This window comes from Phascolarctos cinereus, unplaced genomic scaffold, assembly GCF_003287225.1.
Source record: "Phascolarctos cinereus isolate Bilbo 61053 unplaced genomic scaffold, phaCin_HiC Scaffold_2;HRSCAF=192, whole genome shotgun sequence".
Classification (NCBI taxonomy): domain Eukaryota; kingdom Metazoa; phylum Chordata; class Mammalia; order Diprotodontia; family Phascolarctidae; genus Phascolarctos; species Phascolarctos cinereus.
Window position 1 is genome coordinate 189,435,338 of NW_027555625.1, and position 17,329 is coordinate 189,452,666.

The window sequence follows — 17,329 nt, forward strand, 5'->3', positions numbered from 1 at the left end:
AGACCAGATTTGAACTCAAGTCTTCCTGACTCCAGGCCTGGTGTTCTATCCACTGCACCACCTCATTTGCCACTTTTACTTGCAAGGATTACTTTGGTTTAACTCTCTGAGAAGGCAGGTGGTAGAGCAAAAAGAGCCCAGTACTTAAAAGCCTGAAGAGCTGGATTGAAGCCTAAGGTCTGGTTATTTCTAGTGCTGCCACCGTGAGCAAGTCACTTTACCTCTACGAAACTCAGTTTCGTCATCTGTGACATGGGGATGATAATGCTTATCCTAACTACCTGATCATATTACTGTGAAGAAGGAGCTTTGTAAAATACTAAGTGCTATGGAAATGGGAAACAATTTTAAATAGCAACATCAGTGATAATGATTATCTTACCCGATAGGTTAGTCCAAAAGGTCTAAGCACCTGGAGACTAGTTTGACCTAATGGAAAGCACGTTGGATCTGCAGCCAAAAACTTGATCCTGAGTCCCAGTTCTTGTTCCCTAGCTGACCTTGTGCAAATCACTTAACTTCTCTGATAAATTCTCATTTTTCTCATCTGTAGAGGAAATATTTGTACCACCTCAGAGGACTGTTTTAAAGAAAATAAATTGTAAATCTTAAAGTATTATAAGACTGGAATTATCATTACTTATGATATTTTTTATTAAATTGCTCTATGAAATAATAGTATCCATATGATCCTCATTGTGGCACCCTAATGTGGAACAATGTTGTTATGAATGTTTTTTGTGATGTTATTCCTTTAGAGAAAGTTAAAGGCAAACACACCTGATTTCAAATCCTTTGCTCTTTAGGAGACAGTAGGATCAAAGACTTAGATGAGGAGCTCAATCTGGGGTCTACGAACTTTTTTAAAAAATATTTTAATAATCTACTTCAATACGATTGGTTTTATTTCTAATTCTATGTATTTCCTTTATATATTTAAAAATACTGTTCTAAGAAAGGTTCAACAGACTTCTTGAGATTGCCAAAGGGATCTATGACATAAAAAGTTAAGAATCTCTGAATTTTAGAACTTAACAAGACCTCACAAACTACCTCGTCCAATCCCCTCATTTTTGGAAACTAACTTCTTACTGTGAATTTAATTAACAACAGAAAATATTTCCTTACACAAAGAAGAACAAAAATAGGATTTGTGTGAAATCAAAGCTTTATTACATATGGGTCATTTTTAAAAATTAAATTTTATTTTAAGCTTCAAATCTCTCCTTCCCATACCTCCTCCCATTAAGAAAACACAAAAAACAAAATTCATTAAAAATGTATAGTCAAGCAAAACAAATTCCCACCTTAGCCATGTGTGTATATATGTGTGTGTGATGTGTGGCTACACATATATACACACACACTATATATGTATGTGTGTGTATGTGTGTGTGTGTGTGTGTGTGTGTGTGTGTGTGTGTGTGTGTGTATGTCCTTAATTCGTACTGTGACTCCATCACCTCTGTATTAGGAAATTGGGTAGCACGATTCAACAGAAGAGTCCTAGCATAATTGTCAGCCAGTGTGATGAGAGCTCCTAAATCTTTCAAAACTATTTGTATCTACAATACTGTCATTATTGTATAAATTGTTCTCCTGGTTCAACTCATTTCACCTTATATCAGATTATACAAGTGTTCTTCAAAATCATCCCCTTCAATTTTAGTAGAAAAATAATATTCTATCACTTTCACATAGTGCAATTTTTAAGCTATTCCAATTGCTGGGAACCTTCTCAGTTTCCAATCCTTTTCATTGAGGAAAAAAAGCTGCTACAAATATTTTGTACACATGGATCCTTTTTCAGACTCTTTGAGGTATAGGTATAGTAGCTGTAGTTCTGGGTGAAAGGGTATGCCCAGATTAATAGCTTTTTGGGCATGATTCCAAATTACTTTACAGAATGGCTAGATGAATTCATAGTTCTACCAACACTGTATTAATATGCCTTTTATTTTCCCCCAGTCCCTCCAGCATTTGTCATTTTCCTTTTTTTTTTTTTGGAGGAGGGGGCAACTTTGCCATTCTCATGAGTGTGAGATTATATCCATGAGTTGTTTCAATCTGCCTTTCTCTGATTATTAATGATTTGGAGCATTTTATATAGCTATTAATATCTTTTGGGCAACTAGGTGGAGCAGTAGATAGAGGGCTTGGCCTGGAGTCAGGAAGACCTGAGTTCAAATCCAGCCTCAGACACTTACTACCTGTCTGATGTTGGGCAAGCCACTTAACCTTGTTTGCCTTAGTTTCCTCAGCTGTAAAATGAGCTAGAAAAGACAATTAAAAACTACTCCAGTATCTTTGCCAAGAAAACCCTAAATGGGGTCACGAAGTATAGGACACAAGGGAAAGGACTAAACAACATTAATAGCTTGGATTTTTCACTCTGAAAATCACCTATTTGTATCATTTGACCATTTATCAATTAGACAATATTTCTTATTCTACTCTGAGTCAATTTTCTGTATTTCTTTGTAATGAGACTTTACTAGAAAAACAAACTTTCTGAAAAGAATTCCAACATTTTTTTGCTTCTCTTCTAATTTTAGCTGCATTAGCTTTATTTGTGCAAAAACATTTTATTTTTATGTAATAAAAATTGTCCATTTTACCTCCTATGAACTTCTTTATCTCTTGTTTCCATCATAAACTCTTTCCCTTTCCATATGTCTGACAGGTATATTCTTCTAAGCTCCTTTAACTTTTTCTAAATTATTTCTAAATCATGTATGAATTTGTAGCTTGTTTTGGTGTATAGGATGAGATGTTGTTCTGTGCGTAGTTTCTGTCAGATTGCTTTCCAGTTTTCCCAATTATTTTTGTCAGATAGTGAGTTGTTGCCTCAATAAGTGACATCTTTGGGTTTATCAAACACTGGACTTTTACATATATTTTGCATTTTTAAGTATATAATAAATTTAATATGTTACTTTCAAAGCTCTTACACTTCCTTATATTTCCTTATGAATTCCTTTTAGTTCTGTTCTAGGCATTTTTTTAAAGTTTCAATAAATCTCTTACTTTCATTTTGTTCTTTGGTGACCTTGTAACTTAAAGGTGTCAAACTCACTAACTTCTGGGGGGTCCTGAGTGCAATTGAACTAGATTAAAATGTAATTGAGAAATGTTTAACAAAATAAATAAAAATACAATACAACATAGATAATGTTAATTTCTGTTTTTTTAATCAATACGGGACCAGTATTTCTATTAGAGTTTGATACTACTGCTATAGCTAATAGCCCTCTCTCTCCCGATATTTCACACCTCCATATAGAAAAAGATAATTTTTGTAACGAAGTTATACACAGTCAAGCAAAACAATGTATAGAATTAGCTATATATGATCTTATAAATAGGTGGATTTGAGTCCATTGCTCTTCTGTCAGAAAAATGAGTAAAATGCATCCTCGTTAGATCTCAAGTCATGGCTGATCATTGCATTGATCATAGTTCTTAATCAACCTCATCATTTTGTAGAGAACTAATACCCAAGGGAGCTAGGTGATTTGCCCAAGGTCACACAAGCACTGTAGCTTGGCAAGGTAACTAGATCTTCCAACTCCAGAACCAGAGCTTTTTTCATTGTGCTTCACACTGGTGACTTGCTTCCACATAAAAGCTCCATTTTAATGATATTTGTGTGGCTGTAGCCATTAGGTACTGAGGGAAAAATTACAAAGTAATCAGAGTTCATATTCAACTCATCATGCCCCCCCACCTGCCCTTTCTGGCTCTTTTCCCAACTCTGCAGAAACTGGAGGTCTTTGAGGTGGCATATGACTATCCAAACTTCCCATTGCAGTATTCAGATTAGGTCAGCCTTGCTCTAAATGCACCATACATCAAAATTATGGTTCTTTTCCTCCCTCCCAATTCCTAACTCCAGAATAAAAACAAAATAAACAAAGACAAGAATAAAACTCCCTTTCCCTCCTGGGGGTGATCTCAGCTAGGAGAGAAATCCAATTAAATGCATTGTTTTACTAACAATTTTTTAGAAAAGGAAAGATCATGAAGCTCAAGGGGTAAGACAGGCTCATGAAGCATACTTGAACAAGGCTTTGAAGAGTGGTTAGGATTGAACTGAAGAGGGAAGAGGGCTAGGATAGGGTAATGGTAAAAGAAAGAGTACTTTTCTTTCATTATGATAACATACAATAATCTTGGTGTAATGAGACTCTAGACTGTCTCTCGGAGTGAAGGTCATATTACTTCTTCAGGGTTCTAGGGTCATTCCTAAAGTGTTAGGTTGATTCTGATCTGATAGCTATTGCTTAATCATTATACACATATATACACATGTGTGTGTGTGTATATGTATGTATATATATACATATATACATATATATACACATCTATACATACATGTACACATGTATTTATATGCATATGGGCATTATATATCCTGAGGCCTCATTCCAATGTGTTTCCCTCAACTTTAAATTTCCAGTGATTAGTACTCAGCCTGATGTGCTCAATTAACTTCAATTAACCTTTATAAAAAACATATCTCCTACAAACATATAATAACAACATAAGTATTAACATACACTTCCAAGAAAAATGTAGGGGCATATTCTTCCCCAGCCTTGGGGAGAGTGAGCTCAAACTTAGCACAGTTTCTACAAAGCATTTACTCCACCAAGTTCACTTCCAAAGGCATCATGGTGTATTTATTAGATACATCCACATCTCTACCTAGTTGCCTAGGTCAGTCGTATCTTTTGAGACTTCACTCCTTACCATCTGCCTTCTAGCAAATTCCAGAATGGACACTGGCTCCTAGACTCTGGTGTCTCACTTTCTGGATCTTTTGAAACTCACAAGGTGATAGTCACCTCTAATCTCTTTTACCTTAATCAGGAAAGAACAAATGTGAAGGGACAAAGAACAGAGATGTACATTCATGGGCTATATTTTAGCCTTGAGACCCAAGACTCCTCCCTTACAGCACCGTCTCTCTTAGCAAGATGATGCTGTCAGGCAGGAAAAACAAAACAAAACAAAACATTGTCAGCAAGTCAGGTTCTGGTAACTGGTTTTTGTTTTTCTTTTAATGCACCACAAGTTTGTCTACACAGTCAATCAACAATCCATATCCCCATCACATGATTATTAAACAAGAAGTATGGAATGATTGTATGTGCTCCAAAATAAAGATCTGGCATTTATTACATGTCATTATACCTTTCTGGAAGTAAGCTCTCAATCTTTACCATGGAGGGAATTAAAATAGTCTTTTCCTCCAGCACCCACCATGTTAGTGACCTCTTTTCTTCCCAGGTATCCATCCTACCACAGAATTCTATTCCCTTTAATTTTCCTTCCTGCCTTGCCTTTTACTTACCTTATTGCTCCTTCCATCAAAAACTATTATTCTTCAAACTTCTGGATCATATCAGAAGCTATGTTGATATGTTGTTACTAAATCTCACAACTGAATGCAAATTTTATCAACCTTCAGTACTGCCTTTGGGGGAGCCATACCAGGACGGTTTTGTATTTGACATTTGTAAATAACATCTTATTAAATTGTAAATATCCTTTGCAAACTTTCCCAGATCCATGATCTCATTTGGTGCTCATAACAATCTTATGAAGTAGTCAAGGGAGTGGGTATTATTACTGCCATTTTATATATGTGGCTCAGAGAAAGAGGGTGACTTGCTTAATATCACTCAGCCAGTAGATGGTCAAGGCAAGACCAGAATCTGGATCCTCTGATTCTTAGTTTACTGTTCTTTATACTATACTATATGTGCCATATGATAGAGAAACTACAAGAATCTGTTCCAGTGGAACTCTTATGTTTTGCTGTGGGGACTTTCACCTATCCCAATAGAATAAGTCCAGAGCTGATTTCTCAGAGTCCATGACTATATTCTCTCATAGAGCATGGGGCATGATTCCTCTGGTCCTTACCTTTATTCCATCCAGTCCCTTCTTCCTTGATTGAAGCCTAGAGATTGCTTAAGGCTCCTTTATTTGGTCAGTTACACCTTACCAAGATTAGTTTGCTTTTAGCCTAGAGGCAAAATAGTGGCCCTCAGGTCTATATGAATTCCTTTCTCTGTTCTTTTGTAGAGCTTAAGAATGTAAGTTATTAATAAATCATCACAATACAGCTCTTGAATTTCCAAGCCAAGATAAAAATTCTGGCTTTTTGGGCAGAACACAGCTTCCTCAGTGCTCATTATAATTTTGTGTATTCAGCCTGGTCACTGCCATATCCACATTATCACTTTCTTTAAGCAACTGAAGACATACAGGCCAAGCACACTCACACTCACACACACACACACACACACACACACACACACACACACACACACAATCTTACCTTTATTTAGAAAAAGCAAGCTTTAAGATACCATCAATCAATGATCATTTAAGTGCTTACTATGTGCCAGGCACTATGCTAGTTGCTGAGGAAATAAATAAAATGAATGAATGAAACAATCTCCACTCACAAAGAGTTTATGTTCTAATTTGGGACACAACAAGAATATATGTATACATGCATATGTGTGTATGCATACAGAATAAATATAGGAGGAATAAATACAAAGTACTTTACAAGATAGTTTAGAAAATAGGCACTATGATTTGGGGGTAATAAGAAAAGGTTTCCTATGGAAGATGATTCGTGAGCTGTGTCTTACAGAGGGAGCTCATTCCAGGCAAAGACATGGAGATTACAGATGGGATGTTATGTGTGAGGAGCAGAGAGGGCAGTCTGGCTGGATCACAGTGCTTCAAGGGAAGTAATGTATAATTGAAGTTGGAAATCCAGGTTGGAAAACATTGAAAGTAACAAATACCTTAAAGTGTTAGGGAGAATATTAAAATGCCTGTTAGCACACATAGCTGTGATGAGAAAAAAAAAAATTAAGAGGGATTTAAAATTTTTTCTCACTTTTCTGTATATGTTAGAGGCACCAGCATTCTCCAGGCCCCATCTGACCATAAAACAGACTTTGCCCTGAAGTTAGCTTTCCGTGTTTGGCATGTACACTGCAAGAGGCCTTCAGACACCTGATCACCACACATATGCCATTTTTTCTTTGTTTTTTCCTCTGATGCAGCCCAGTTCTCATCAGGCCCAGACTTCCCTCTCTTCCTTCTCTTTCAAAGTAATTCATAAACTCCCACTGTTTGAGAAACTCTGTCCTCCAACTCACTGTGGTAGCTCAGTGTCTTCCCACTGCGAATATTAATGGCTTTCTCCTAATGGAGGGTCCCGATCTTTATTCTGACAACCCATCAACTAGTACGAGGCCTGTCAATGGGCTAATTTACTGGCAAAGGACAAAAGAAGGTGTGTGTGTATAGTGTATCCTCAATAAGTACACGTAGACTGGTTCCATCTGTGACTCAAGCAGCAGTGACCCTTAATGATCCTTATTGTATCAAGAAATTAATAAGACAAGTTTATAACCAAACAGTAAAAGCATTTTAGTGTCACTAACTACTGTTTACAAGAGAGGAATTATGAATTATCTGGGGCTGAAGTAAATTACTAGGGGGTGAGGAAGGTCTGAAGATTAGAAAAGGGGAGTTAAAACCTACAGAAATGAAAACCGGAACTGGTAGTCAATGCTGTCAGATACATAGCTTCTGTGAATAGATAGGTGAGAGTTTCACTATACTCAGCTCTTATAAGACCTCATGTGGAATACTGTGTTCAGTTCTGGGCTCCATAGTTTAAGAAAGACAGTAATCAGCTATAGGAAGGCAAGCAGGATGGTGAATGATCTTGAGTCCATGTCATATGACAGGCAATTGAAGAAGCTAGGTATGTTTGACTTGGAGCAAAGATGACTCAGGAAAAACAATATGTCTATCTTCAAGAATTTGAAAGGTTGTCACCTAGAAGAATTAAACTCATTATGTTTGGCCCCAGAAGGGAGGACCAGGAACAATGGGTAGGAGTTACAAGGAGTCAAAGTTAAGTGGAAAATAGCAGCAATGACAATGACTTCCTAACAATGAGAGTGGTAAGGAAACAGGATGAACCACCTCAAAAGTGGTAAATTCCCCCCCCCCTTTGAAGGTCTTCAAGTACAGGCTATATGACCACTTGTCAGATATGTTGTAGTAGAAGAATCCCTCTGGATAGTAATTGAACAAGATGGCTACTGAGATCCCTTCCAAATCTCAGATTCTTCCATCTAGGATATTGCCATCTGTTCCTGTTGTCAGGAAGTGAACTTGTTGTCCTCTGAATCTGCAGTTCAGTGGTAGCAAGGCTGGAAGCCCAGACAGTGAGAAAGAGGAAAAAGCAAATGGAAAGATAGCAAAGTGAGGCCAAAATAGGGAAAGAGAAGCACTCCTCTCCCCATCCACCTGAAAGGCCCAGGCCTAAGTGAAAAGATTATGGGAGAACCACTGGATGTCAGTGTTTAAAGGGACTTGGAACTCACCTAAATCAATCTGTTTATTTTACAGAGGAAACTGAGAAAATTAAAAGAGAATTAATTTGCCTAAGGTTATATGGCTTTTCAGTAGCAGGATAGATTAGTGATAGGACCAAGGGCCTCTTGCATCATTTTGAATTTCCCCACTTGGTATTTGGTTCTGTGACTTTGTTTAAATTTTTGTACATACATAATGTGATTTCATTACTGTAGCTTTCCCTTTCTTTCCATTCCTTTATCTTCCCTTCCTTTCCCTTCTCTTGCTTTCTCTTCCTTTTCCCTCCCTTCTGCAAACAAAAATCAAACCAGGTGAACTGTTACCTTTTCTTTCCTTTTTTTTTCTATGAGGCAAAATAGTCAGACTTCTTTATTTGATTAAACATGTATGTGACAAACATTTATTAAGTACCAACTCTATACAGACCATTGCTCTTGGGACCAGGGAAGGTATCGAATTTAGAGAAGAGATGGTTCCCACTCTCATAGATCCTTAAATCTAGTAGATTTCTCTAGTAGATAAATAGCTATAATACAATATAACAATTGGATTTGAACTTGTGATTTTATTACTATAGGGAATTTCTGGTATAGAAACTCTCCAGTAATGAAAATGAACAATTCCTCTATAGTTTATAGTCTTTGCCTCTGTCAAAATGTGCCTCTATCACTGAGGTTATGTATATTGCTCTTACATTTGGTATATGTCAGAGGCCACACTTGAGCCTAGGTCTTGCTTAGTGCTGAGAGAGGTATAAAACATAGATAACATATAGCCCTTTCTTTTGAGGGTGTACAGTCTAACCAGAGGGTGAGGTACAACAGAGATAACATTAATATGTGATATTGACACAACCTATGCCCATGACCTATGTATTGCCACTCTCTTTTTTTTCTCCCTTCAATAAATCTTAATGTGAAAAGAAAAAGCTCAAATTAAGAAGGTAACAAGTGTGGAGAAATTATAATGTGAAAGTACCAAATGTTCTTATTCGCCTAAGTGTTTAAAATCTCCTGGGGCTCCCATCCTTCCAGCCATAAATCTATTTGTTCCCAAGTGTTCAGCAAGAGTTTCCAGGGCACTGTGATTTACTGTGCATTACATAATTTATTCAGACTCGAGTATTTGTGCTCAGATTTGTGACATCGTTTGTGGCTGTTTACTGCTAGCTTTAAAGTGTTCTGGTGGTCTGTATAGGTGGCACATGGCAATGCAAAGGAAGCATTATCATTTAATGAAAGTGATGCTGTGTTTACCATTACTGAAAGATCTAAGGTATTAATGTGGACATGAATTTGCCGCATGTCCCTCTCCGCAAGGCCTTCACATTCAGATCTCTGTGCCAGCTGTGATCAAAGGTCCAGAATCTGGTTTTCAGAATCAGCCTTGTTTTCCTCCCAGTCAGAGCCCATGTTAGTTTTATCTGAATATCATAGCTGTGCATCATCCTAGTGAGATCTTCAAATAGTTGTGAAATGCTGGCCTGGGAACACAGACGGATCAGACTTCAGAACATGAAGTTTCCAGACATTTAAAATTTGGATTCTAAAGCCCTCCCCCCAAGATTGTTGTTATAGCAACATAGGATTCTCACACTATAAACAGAATGATTCATTTTAGTAAGACCACTAGAAAATGACACTGCAACTATGACAAAACATTCTTGGGAAAAAGAATGCTTGCCCAATGTGCTTTGCAGCACCCCACCTTTTCCATGCATAACTAATGAAACAGCTACTTACTAACAAGGCAGCATAGTTTGGCAAATCAGAAGCTACTCATAGAGTCAGGAAGACCACAGTTTAAGCCTGCCTCTGACAAATACTGGGTGTGATTCTGGACAAGTCACTTAGATTCTGAGTCACAGGTAACTCTGTAAGTTGCTGAGCAGGTAGTGATCTATTTTGGTAGAAGGACTCGCCTCACCAGAAGTTCTATGTATCAGTGAAATCACAGGTCTAATCCAAAAAATAATAATAGCAACTACTAGTGTAGCAGAACTGTTATTTAATGAAAATGATGCTGTGGAACAGTTTGCCATTACTGAGAGATCTAAGATATTAATGTGGATGTGAATCTGATGTTTGCCACAACAAAACAGAACCAGCAGCGTGTTGTAGTAGATGGAATGCTGGACTTGGACTCAGAAAGACCTGGATTCAAATGCTGCCCTTCACATTCACTCACTGTGAAACCATGGCTCCTTGAGGGAGGAGCTATTTTTGTTTTTGTCTGTCTGTAGTGCTTAGTACATTATTGGTGCTTACAAATGCTTCAGGAGTCAGATTAAATGCTAGTCAAAGTCCCCTAAGTTTCTCTGATCCTTAGTTTCTTCATCTGTAAATTAGAAACAACAATAGCACCTACCTCATAGGCCATTGCCCATATCAAACAAGATAAAATCTACAAAGCACTTTGCGGAAATTGCTATATACATATAAATTACAGGCCTGTATGTTTGCTTTTAAGTTTGTTTTAATAAACTTTTATTATTTTTTGCATTACCAGTTTTCCCCAATATCATCCCTCCCAAAGAGCCATCCTATTTAATTAAAAAATACTTTTAAAGATAAAAAAGAAAAAAGAGGAAAAAATCCATGTAACTGATCAATATATCAAAAAGCACCTGAAAATACGTGCAATGTACAACACATGTGGACCTCAAAATGGTGGGCTGGGAGTATCTTTTGAGCCATGTTTGTTCTTTATAAATTTGCATCATTCACTTTTCATTTTTTGTGATTATTTTTATTGTGATCATTGTGTATATTGTTATCTTGGCTCTGCTTACTTTACTCCACATCAGTTCATATAGATCTTTCCATGCTCTTTATTCATTGACTTTTTCATTTTTCACAGCACATTAATACTCCATTGCTTTCATATGCCACAATTTATTCATCTATTCCTTAGTCAATAGACATCAATTTTGTTTCCAATTCTTTGCTTTCACAAAAAAGTGCTGCTATAAGTATTTTGGGATATCAGTCAATCAATAAACATTTGTTAAGTGCCTACTATGTGCCAGGCATTATGTTAAGTGCTGAAGATATTAAAAAGAGGCAAAAGACAATGTCTGCCCTTGAGAAGCTTGCCATCTAATGAGGACGGGGTATAACATGAAAACAAATACATACAAAACAAGCTATGAAGAGGATAAATAGAAAATAATTAACAGAAGGTAGACACTGGAAATTAAGAGGGGTTGGGGAAGACTTCCTATAGAAGGTGAGATTTTATTTGTGACTTAAAGGAAGTCAGGGAGATCAGTAGTCAAAGCAGAGGAGGGAGAGAATTATAGGCTTGGCAGACAGCCAGAAAGAAAGTAGAGAGCAGACAGATGGAATGTCTCGTTCATGGAACAACCAGAATGCCACTGTCAGTAGATTGAAAAATACAGGTCAGGGAGCAGGGTGTAAAAAACTGGAAAGGTAAGAGGGGACTAAGTTATTAAGGACTTTGAATACCAAACAGCATTTTGTATTGTTTCCTTGAAGCATTAGGAAGTTATTACAATTTCTTGAGTAGAAGGAGGTGTGGTAGTGACAAGTTCAGACGTGTACTTTAGGAAAAATCACTTTAATGGATGAAGGAGGATGGATTGAAACTAGAAGAGACTGGAGGCAAGAAGACCCATCACGACATTACTGAAATAATCAAGGCATGAGGTGATGCCTGTACTAGAGTGGTGGCAGTGTCAGAGCAGAGAAAGGGACATATTCAAAAGATGTTGAAAAAGTGAGATGACAGGTTTTAGAAACAGCTTGAATATAGGGGAGGAAGAGTGAGAGTAGTGAGGAATCCAGGATGATTCCTAGGTTGCAAGCCCGAGGGACTGGGAGGATGGTGTTGCCCTCTACAGTAATAGAGAACTTTATATGGAGACTATCTTCTTATCAATTGCCTCCATGGCATGCCTAGTAATGGAATCTCTGGGTCAAAAGGGTATGGATGTTTTAGTCACTTTATTTGTATAGTTCCAAAGTGCTTTACAAAATGATTATACTGATTCACAGCTCCACCAACAGCACATTGTGTGCCTATCTTCCCACAACAACCCCTACATTGACAATTCTTATCTCTTGTAATTTTGCAAATTTTCAGGATTTTAGGTAACCTCAATATTATTTTGACCTTCATTTCTTTTATTATTAGTAATTGGGAGCATTCTTTTATCAATGTGGTTGTTAATAGTTCATATCTTTTTACCATTTTAATGGGGAATGGCTTTTGGTCATTTGGATATGTGTGTATATATGTATGTATGCATATAACATATATACACACACAAACACATACACACATAGGTAAGTACATATAGAGTATATGTGCACGTATACATTTTGTACACTCACACATTTGCATATGTAATTTTGTCTTTTGGTTATATATTATATGCATGTATATGAACATGTGTGTACATACTAGTTTTGGTCTTTGGGTTATATATGTATGTATAAATGCATGTGTTATACACATGTGTGAATGATTTTTTTGGCTTTTTGGATATACAAGTATATGGATGTACATGTATGTATTATGTGGGTTTACAAAAGGCCACAACATATATGTGTGTATATACACAGAGATATATGTATATACACATGCACACACATATATATGCATATATAATATATATGTAGCCAAAAACAAAAGCCATTCCTCAATAAAATGTTCAAAAGATATGAATAAAATATATATGTGTGTGCATATATATTTATCTTTATCTCTATCTATATTTCTATGCATTTATATTTATTTATCTATAACTAGAGTTTATCTATCTTGAATACCAAACCTTTATCAGAGAAGATTTTTTTTTCCTGATTTCCAGATTTTACTAGGCTATGGAGAGTAATTTTGAAGTAAACTTATAAGTGGGAGCAGCTAGGTGGTAAAGTAGCTAGAGTGCCGGGCTTGAAGTCCTGAAGACTCATCATCCTGAGTTCAAATACAGCCTCAGACACCAGCTGTGTGACAATGAGCAAGTCACTTAGCCCTGTTTGCCTCAGTTTCCTCATCTGTAAAATGAGCTGCAGAAAGAAATGCCAAACCAGCTCAATATCTTTGTCAAGAAAATTCAAATGGTGTCATTAAAAGTTAGACATAACTGAAACTACTGAACAACAGTGTATGTTTCCTTATGCACTTCAGAATTGTAATGTACATATTTTATAATATTTTGATAGTATGAAAAACTAACTTAGGAAACACGATTTTTAAAAAAAAATTGCAACTGGATAACAGGTGGGAGACACATATATGTTTAGAAATGTTCCTTGATTTTATAGTTCTTTTTATATGAGAATGCTTCTCACTTTTGAAATCTTCCTCTCTTTGAGATATTTTGAAAATTGATTCCTCGTGTGCCTTTGAACACTTTTTTTGCCTCTAGCCTAAGTTTCTTCTATGTATTGTCAGATGATAAAGAAATTGAGAAGTTCCATAAATAACTTTAAGATCCTCTAATCCATAGCAACATATATCTTGACACTCGTTGGTCTTATTGCAACAATTAAGGTAGAAGATGACAAAAATGATATTTGGTTAATGAGAATTTATTAGATACTAACTGTATTCAAGGTACTGTATTGGAATGATTACTGGGGGAAATATAAAGTTTAGATAAAACCTTGTTATCATGAACATTTCAGTCTTGTAGAAAATATTTTGAGAACATATTCAATCTCTTGAGAGGGTAAAGGTCCCTCAAAACAGCATTATTTACTGAGCTGGTAACAGGTGCTGCATAAAGTTTAATCTCCTTAGTAGTTCCTTTTCCATCAAATTCATGAATACAGGAACCAATAGTAGATAGAGTTCCAGCTATATTAGCTTCACTAGAACAGGTGGTCAATATTGTGTTATGATCAGTCACTCTGCCAGGCAAAAAATTATCCATGCCAATTTCACTAACAACAATAGGACTGGTGGCAGAAAGTGTTATGTTCTATCCCTTTTGCAATTAAAGGACTATTTACATCCACGACTTCATTTATATGGTGTATGATTTCATAAAAATGATTCCACTTGTCTTTTTTTCATAATTTGCCTCTTTATTTGATTGAATGGACATTTGATTTGAATGGGCATGCTCAGGATCATGAAACTAAAGGGACTAAAGACTGGTACACTGTTCACATCTAAACATCATGAACTAGAAGACACTGATTGTAATGAGAATTGAACCACACCACCCCCTGAAATCAATCAATAAATATTTATTACATGCATATCATGTCCCAGGCACTGGCTAAGCCATATCTTAGCAGTTAGGAAATAATTCATTACCAATGGAGCAGTGTCTATGGACAGTCAGCCCATCGGATGCACAGAGCAAAGGTCAAGTAAATACCAACTTTTTTTTGGTAGGGTACTGTGCAGAGGTAAGAAAATGCTGCATACAATTTCATCAGCTTCAATGTACATTTTTAGGTAAGTTTTAGCTACAAAAAATAGAAAATGGACATAAATAACAACATTGACTCTGATTGTCTCTCTTAGAGAAATTTAAGCAACACTGACAAGTTACTGTGACAGACAGAAACCATAAACCAAAAAATGTGTGATATTTTGGGCAAGAAATGAAATATTGTAGCTACAGTAAATACCACTTGAGAATATAAGCTCAGTTATAAAACACCATGAAGAAGGATGAAAGAAGATTATATGTGATATTGCCTTAAAAAAGTATTTAAGAAAACACCAAAGTATAGTTTAAGGAGCTATCCAGCTAAGCCAGGTGATCTGGCTTATGAAATGGACATTTTAGAAAGGATATAGTCTCAATAACTATGATAGGAGATATGCTTTTGGATGCTACCACTTCAATAAATTAAGTGAAAAAGATAAAGTTAAGAAAAGTGACTGGTCTCAATCCTCTACTTTCTACATTTGTAACCTTAGACTCATCACTTCACTCTGTTTAAACTTCACTCTGTTCATCTGAAAAAAATAAAGAGGTTAGACCCCATCATTCCCAAGATATTTGAAAAAGGGGGAGATAACAAAATAATGGAGATCAAATGCTATACATCCACAAAAAAATGACTGTGAAGACATCAGCCGCCGTTGACCTTTATGTCTGTTTTGTCATTCCTAGAAAATATTTATGTGAATAGTTTATGTGTATATTGAAAATATATTGGGTGAGACCATGAGAAGGAAACACAAAATTTTCTGTATCAGGCCACAGTCATGCAACTGGCTGGGGCATAGTGAACATAAATCCTACTCTGACTGTTATTAAATTTTTTAAAAATATTTCAACATCGAAGAGGTCTTTTCTTCCTGATAAATTTCAATGCCATGAAATATTTTTTCTCCAAAAGAAAGTTTCCAACAACAGAACATTTTCTTGCAACAGTGTAGTGTGGCAGAAAGAATTGCTGGAGTTAGAGTCAGGAGACCTAGGTTCAAATCTTCTCTCTAATTCTTATTAGTTCTTAATATAATGTTAATATAATAATACAATCACTTCTTTGAACCTCACTTTTCTCATCTGCAAAATGGAAAAGTATTTATTACACTAGGGCACCTAGGTGGTGAAGTGGATAGAGTACCAGGCCTGGAGTCAGAAAGACAACTTCCTGAGTTCAAATCCAGCTTCAGACACTTAATATCTGTGTGACACTTGGCAAGTCACTTAACCCTGTTTACCTCAGTTTCCTCTTCTGTAAAATAAGCTAGAGGAGGAAATGGCAAACCACTCTAATATCTTTACCAAGAAAACCCCAACATAATTTAAACAACTGAACAATAACATACTATACTACCTCCCAGAGTTTTGTGGGGAAAGCACTTTGTAAAATTTAAGGCAGTATAGAAATATGAGTTATTATACTGATTTTCATTAATTATAATTCTTTTTACTGGGCTGAGGACTTTTTTATTAAGATATTTTCTGACCTTCTTTACCCCCTTTCAAGTTTTATTTTATTTATTATTTTACCCCTGTTCTCCAACCTGGGAAATGTGTGTGATTCTTTGTCATTAGGTGTCATATCAGTGAAAAACCACTTGTTAAGTGCTTACTATATGCAAGACACTGCCCAGAACTGGGAACATAGATACATAGGTAACTAGATATATAGAAAATATGTCTAACACAGTAGTTAGCCAGACACCACTGTGACTAGTGACCTTTTTCCTCAGGGTTTGATTGCCTTTTTCCTCTAAGAAGTCCTGCCTAACAGGAAGGAAAGAAGTAAAAAAAAAAAAAGGTACCCATTGTTGGGGGAGTCTGTTCTCTAAAGTCATTTGCTCAAGCTCCCCTCCCCATTCTTTTAATTGTTCAGACCAGTAACTAGTACCCTAGTTGAATTTACTCATTTAACATCAATTAACTTTTAAAAAGGAATAATTATTTCAAAGATATCACAAAAACAAATTGTACAGACATTTTCCCCAATACTTCCCTTTTGTATTTCTTTGATCTCTGGGGAAGTAGGCTCACAACTTACCTCAGATCCTCCACAGCATTGGCCCCCACCAAGTTCACATATACTTGTGATGTGACTGCCAGATAAGCCCACACCTCAACAATGGATTAGGTTCCCAAAGTCACTCTCAAAGGTGGTTCTTTGCTTCTTGGGCCATAGACGCCGTCCTGTCTTCAAAATCCTGCCTAGACTCTGCTCTCAGATTCCATGGTTCCCTATTCTGACCTCTTAAAACTCTCAAAGTTGACGTGTTATCTCATCTGACATAGGTAGCCACAGAGTCAGCTAGCTTTCCCCCAAATCACTGAAGAGCAAAGAACTAACAGCTGAGACCAACAGGCCATTTTGAATGCTTCCATAGCCAATCAAAAGGCCTCATTTTTAACACGTGGCTCACCAGCTGGAAACAATTAACAGAAGTCCACTCAGACTCCATGATCTCTTCAAGGCACATCATCATCACT

General features: G+C 36.4%; 1 protein-coding gene across 1 annotated transcript in view; it reads left to right on the top strand.

The window, feature by feature from the left end:
• Positions 1-17,329, top strand: part of TPO (thyroid peroxidase) — a 135,896-nt gene that overhangs the window by 13,230 nt on the left and 105,337 nt on the right. Inside the window, exons 3-4 of the mRNA XM_078149153.1 lie at positions 4,767-4,836; positions 9,622-9,699. Of these exons, the coding sequence (XP_078005279.1) occupies positions 4,767-4,836; positions 9,622-9,699 (148 nt within the window). The remainder of the gene's footprint in view (positions 1-4,766; positions 4,837-9,621; positions 9,700-17,329) is intronic.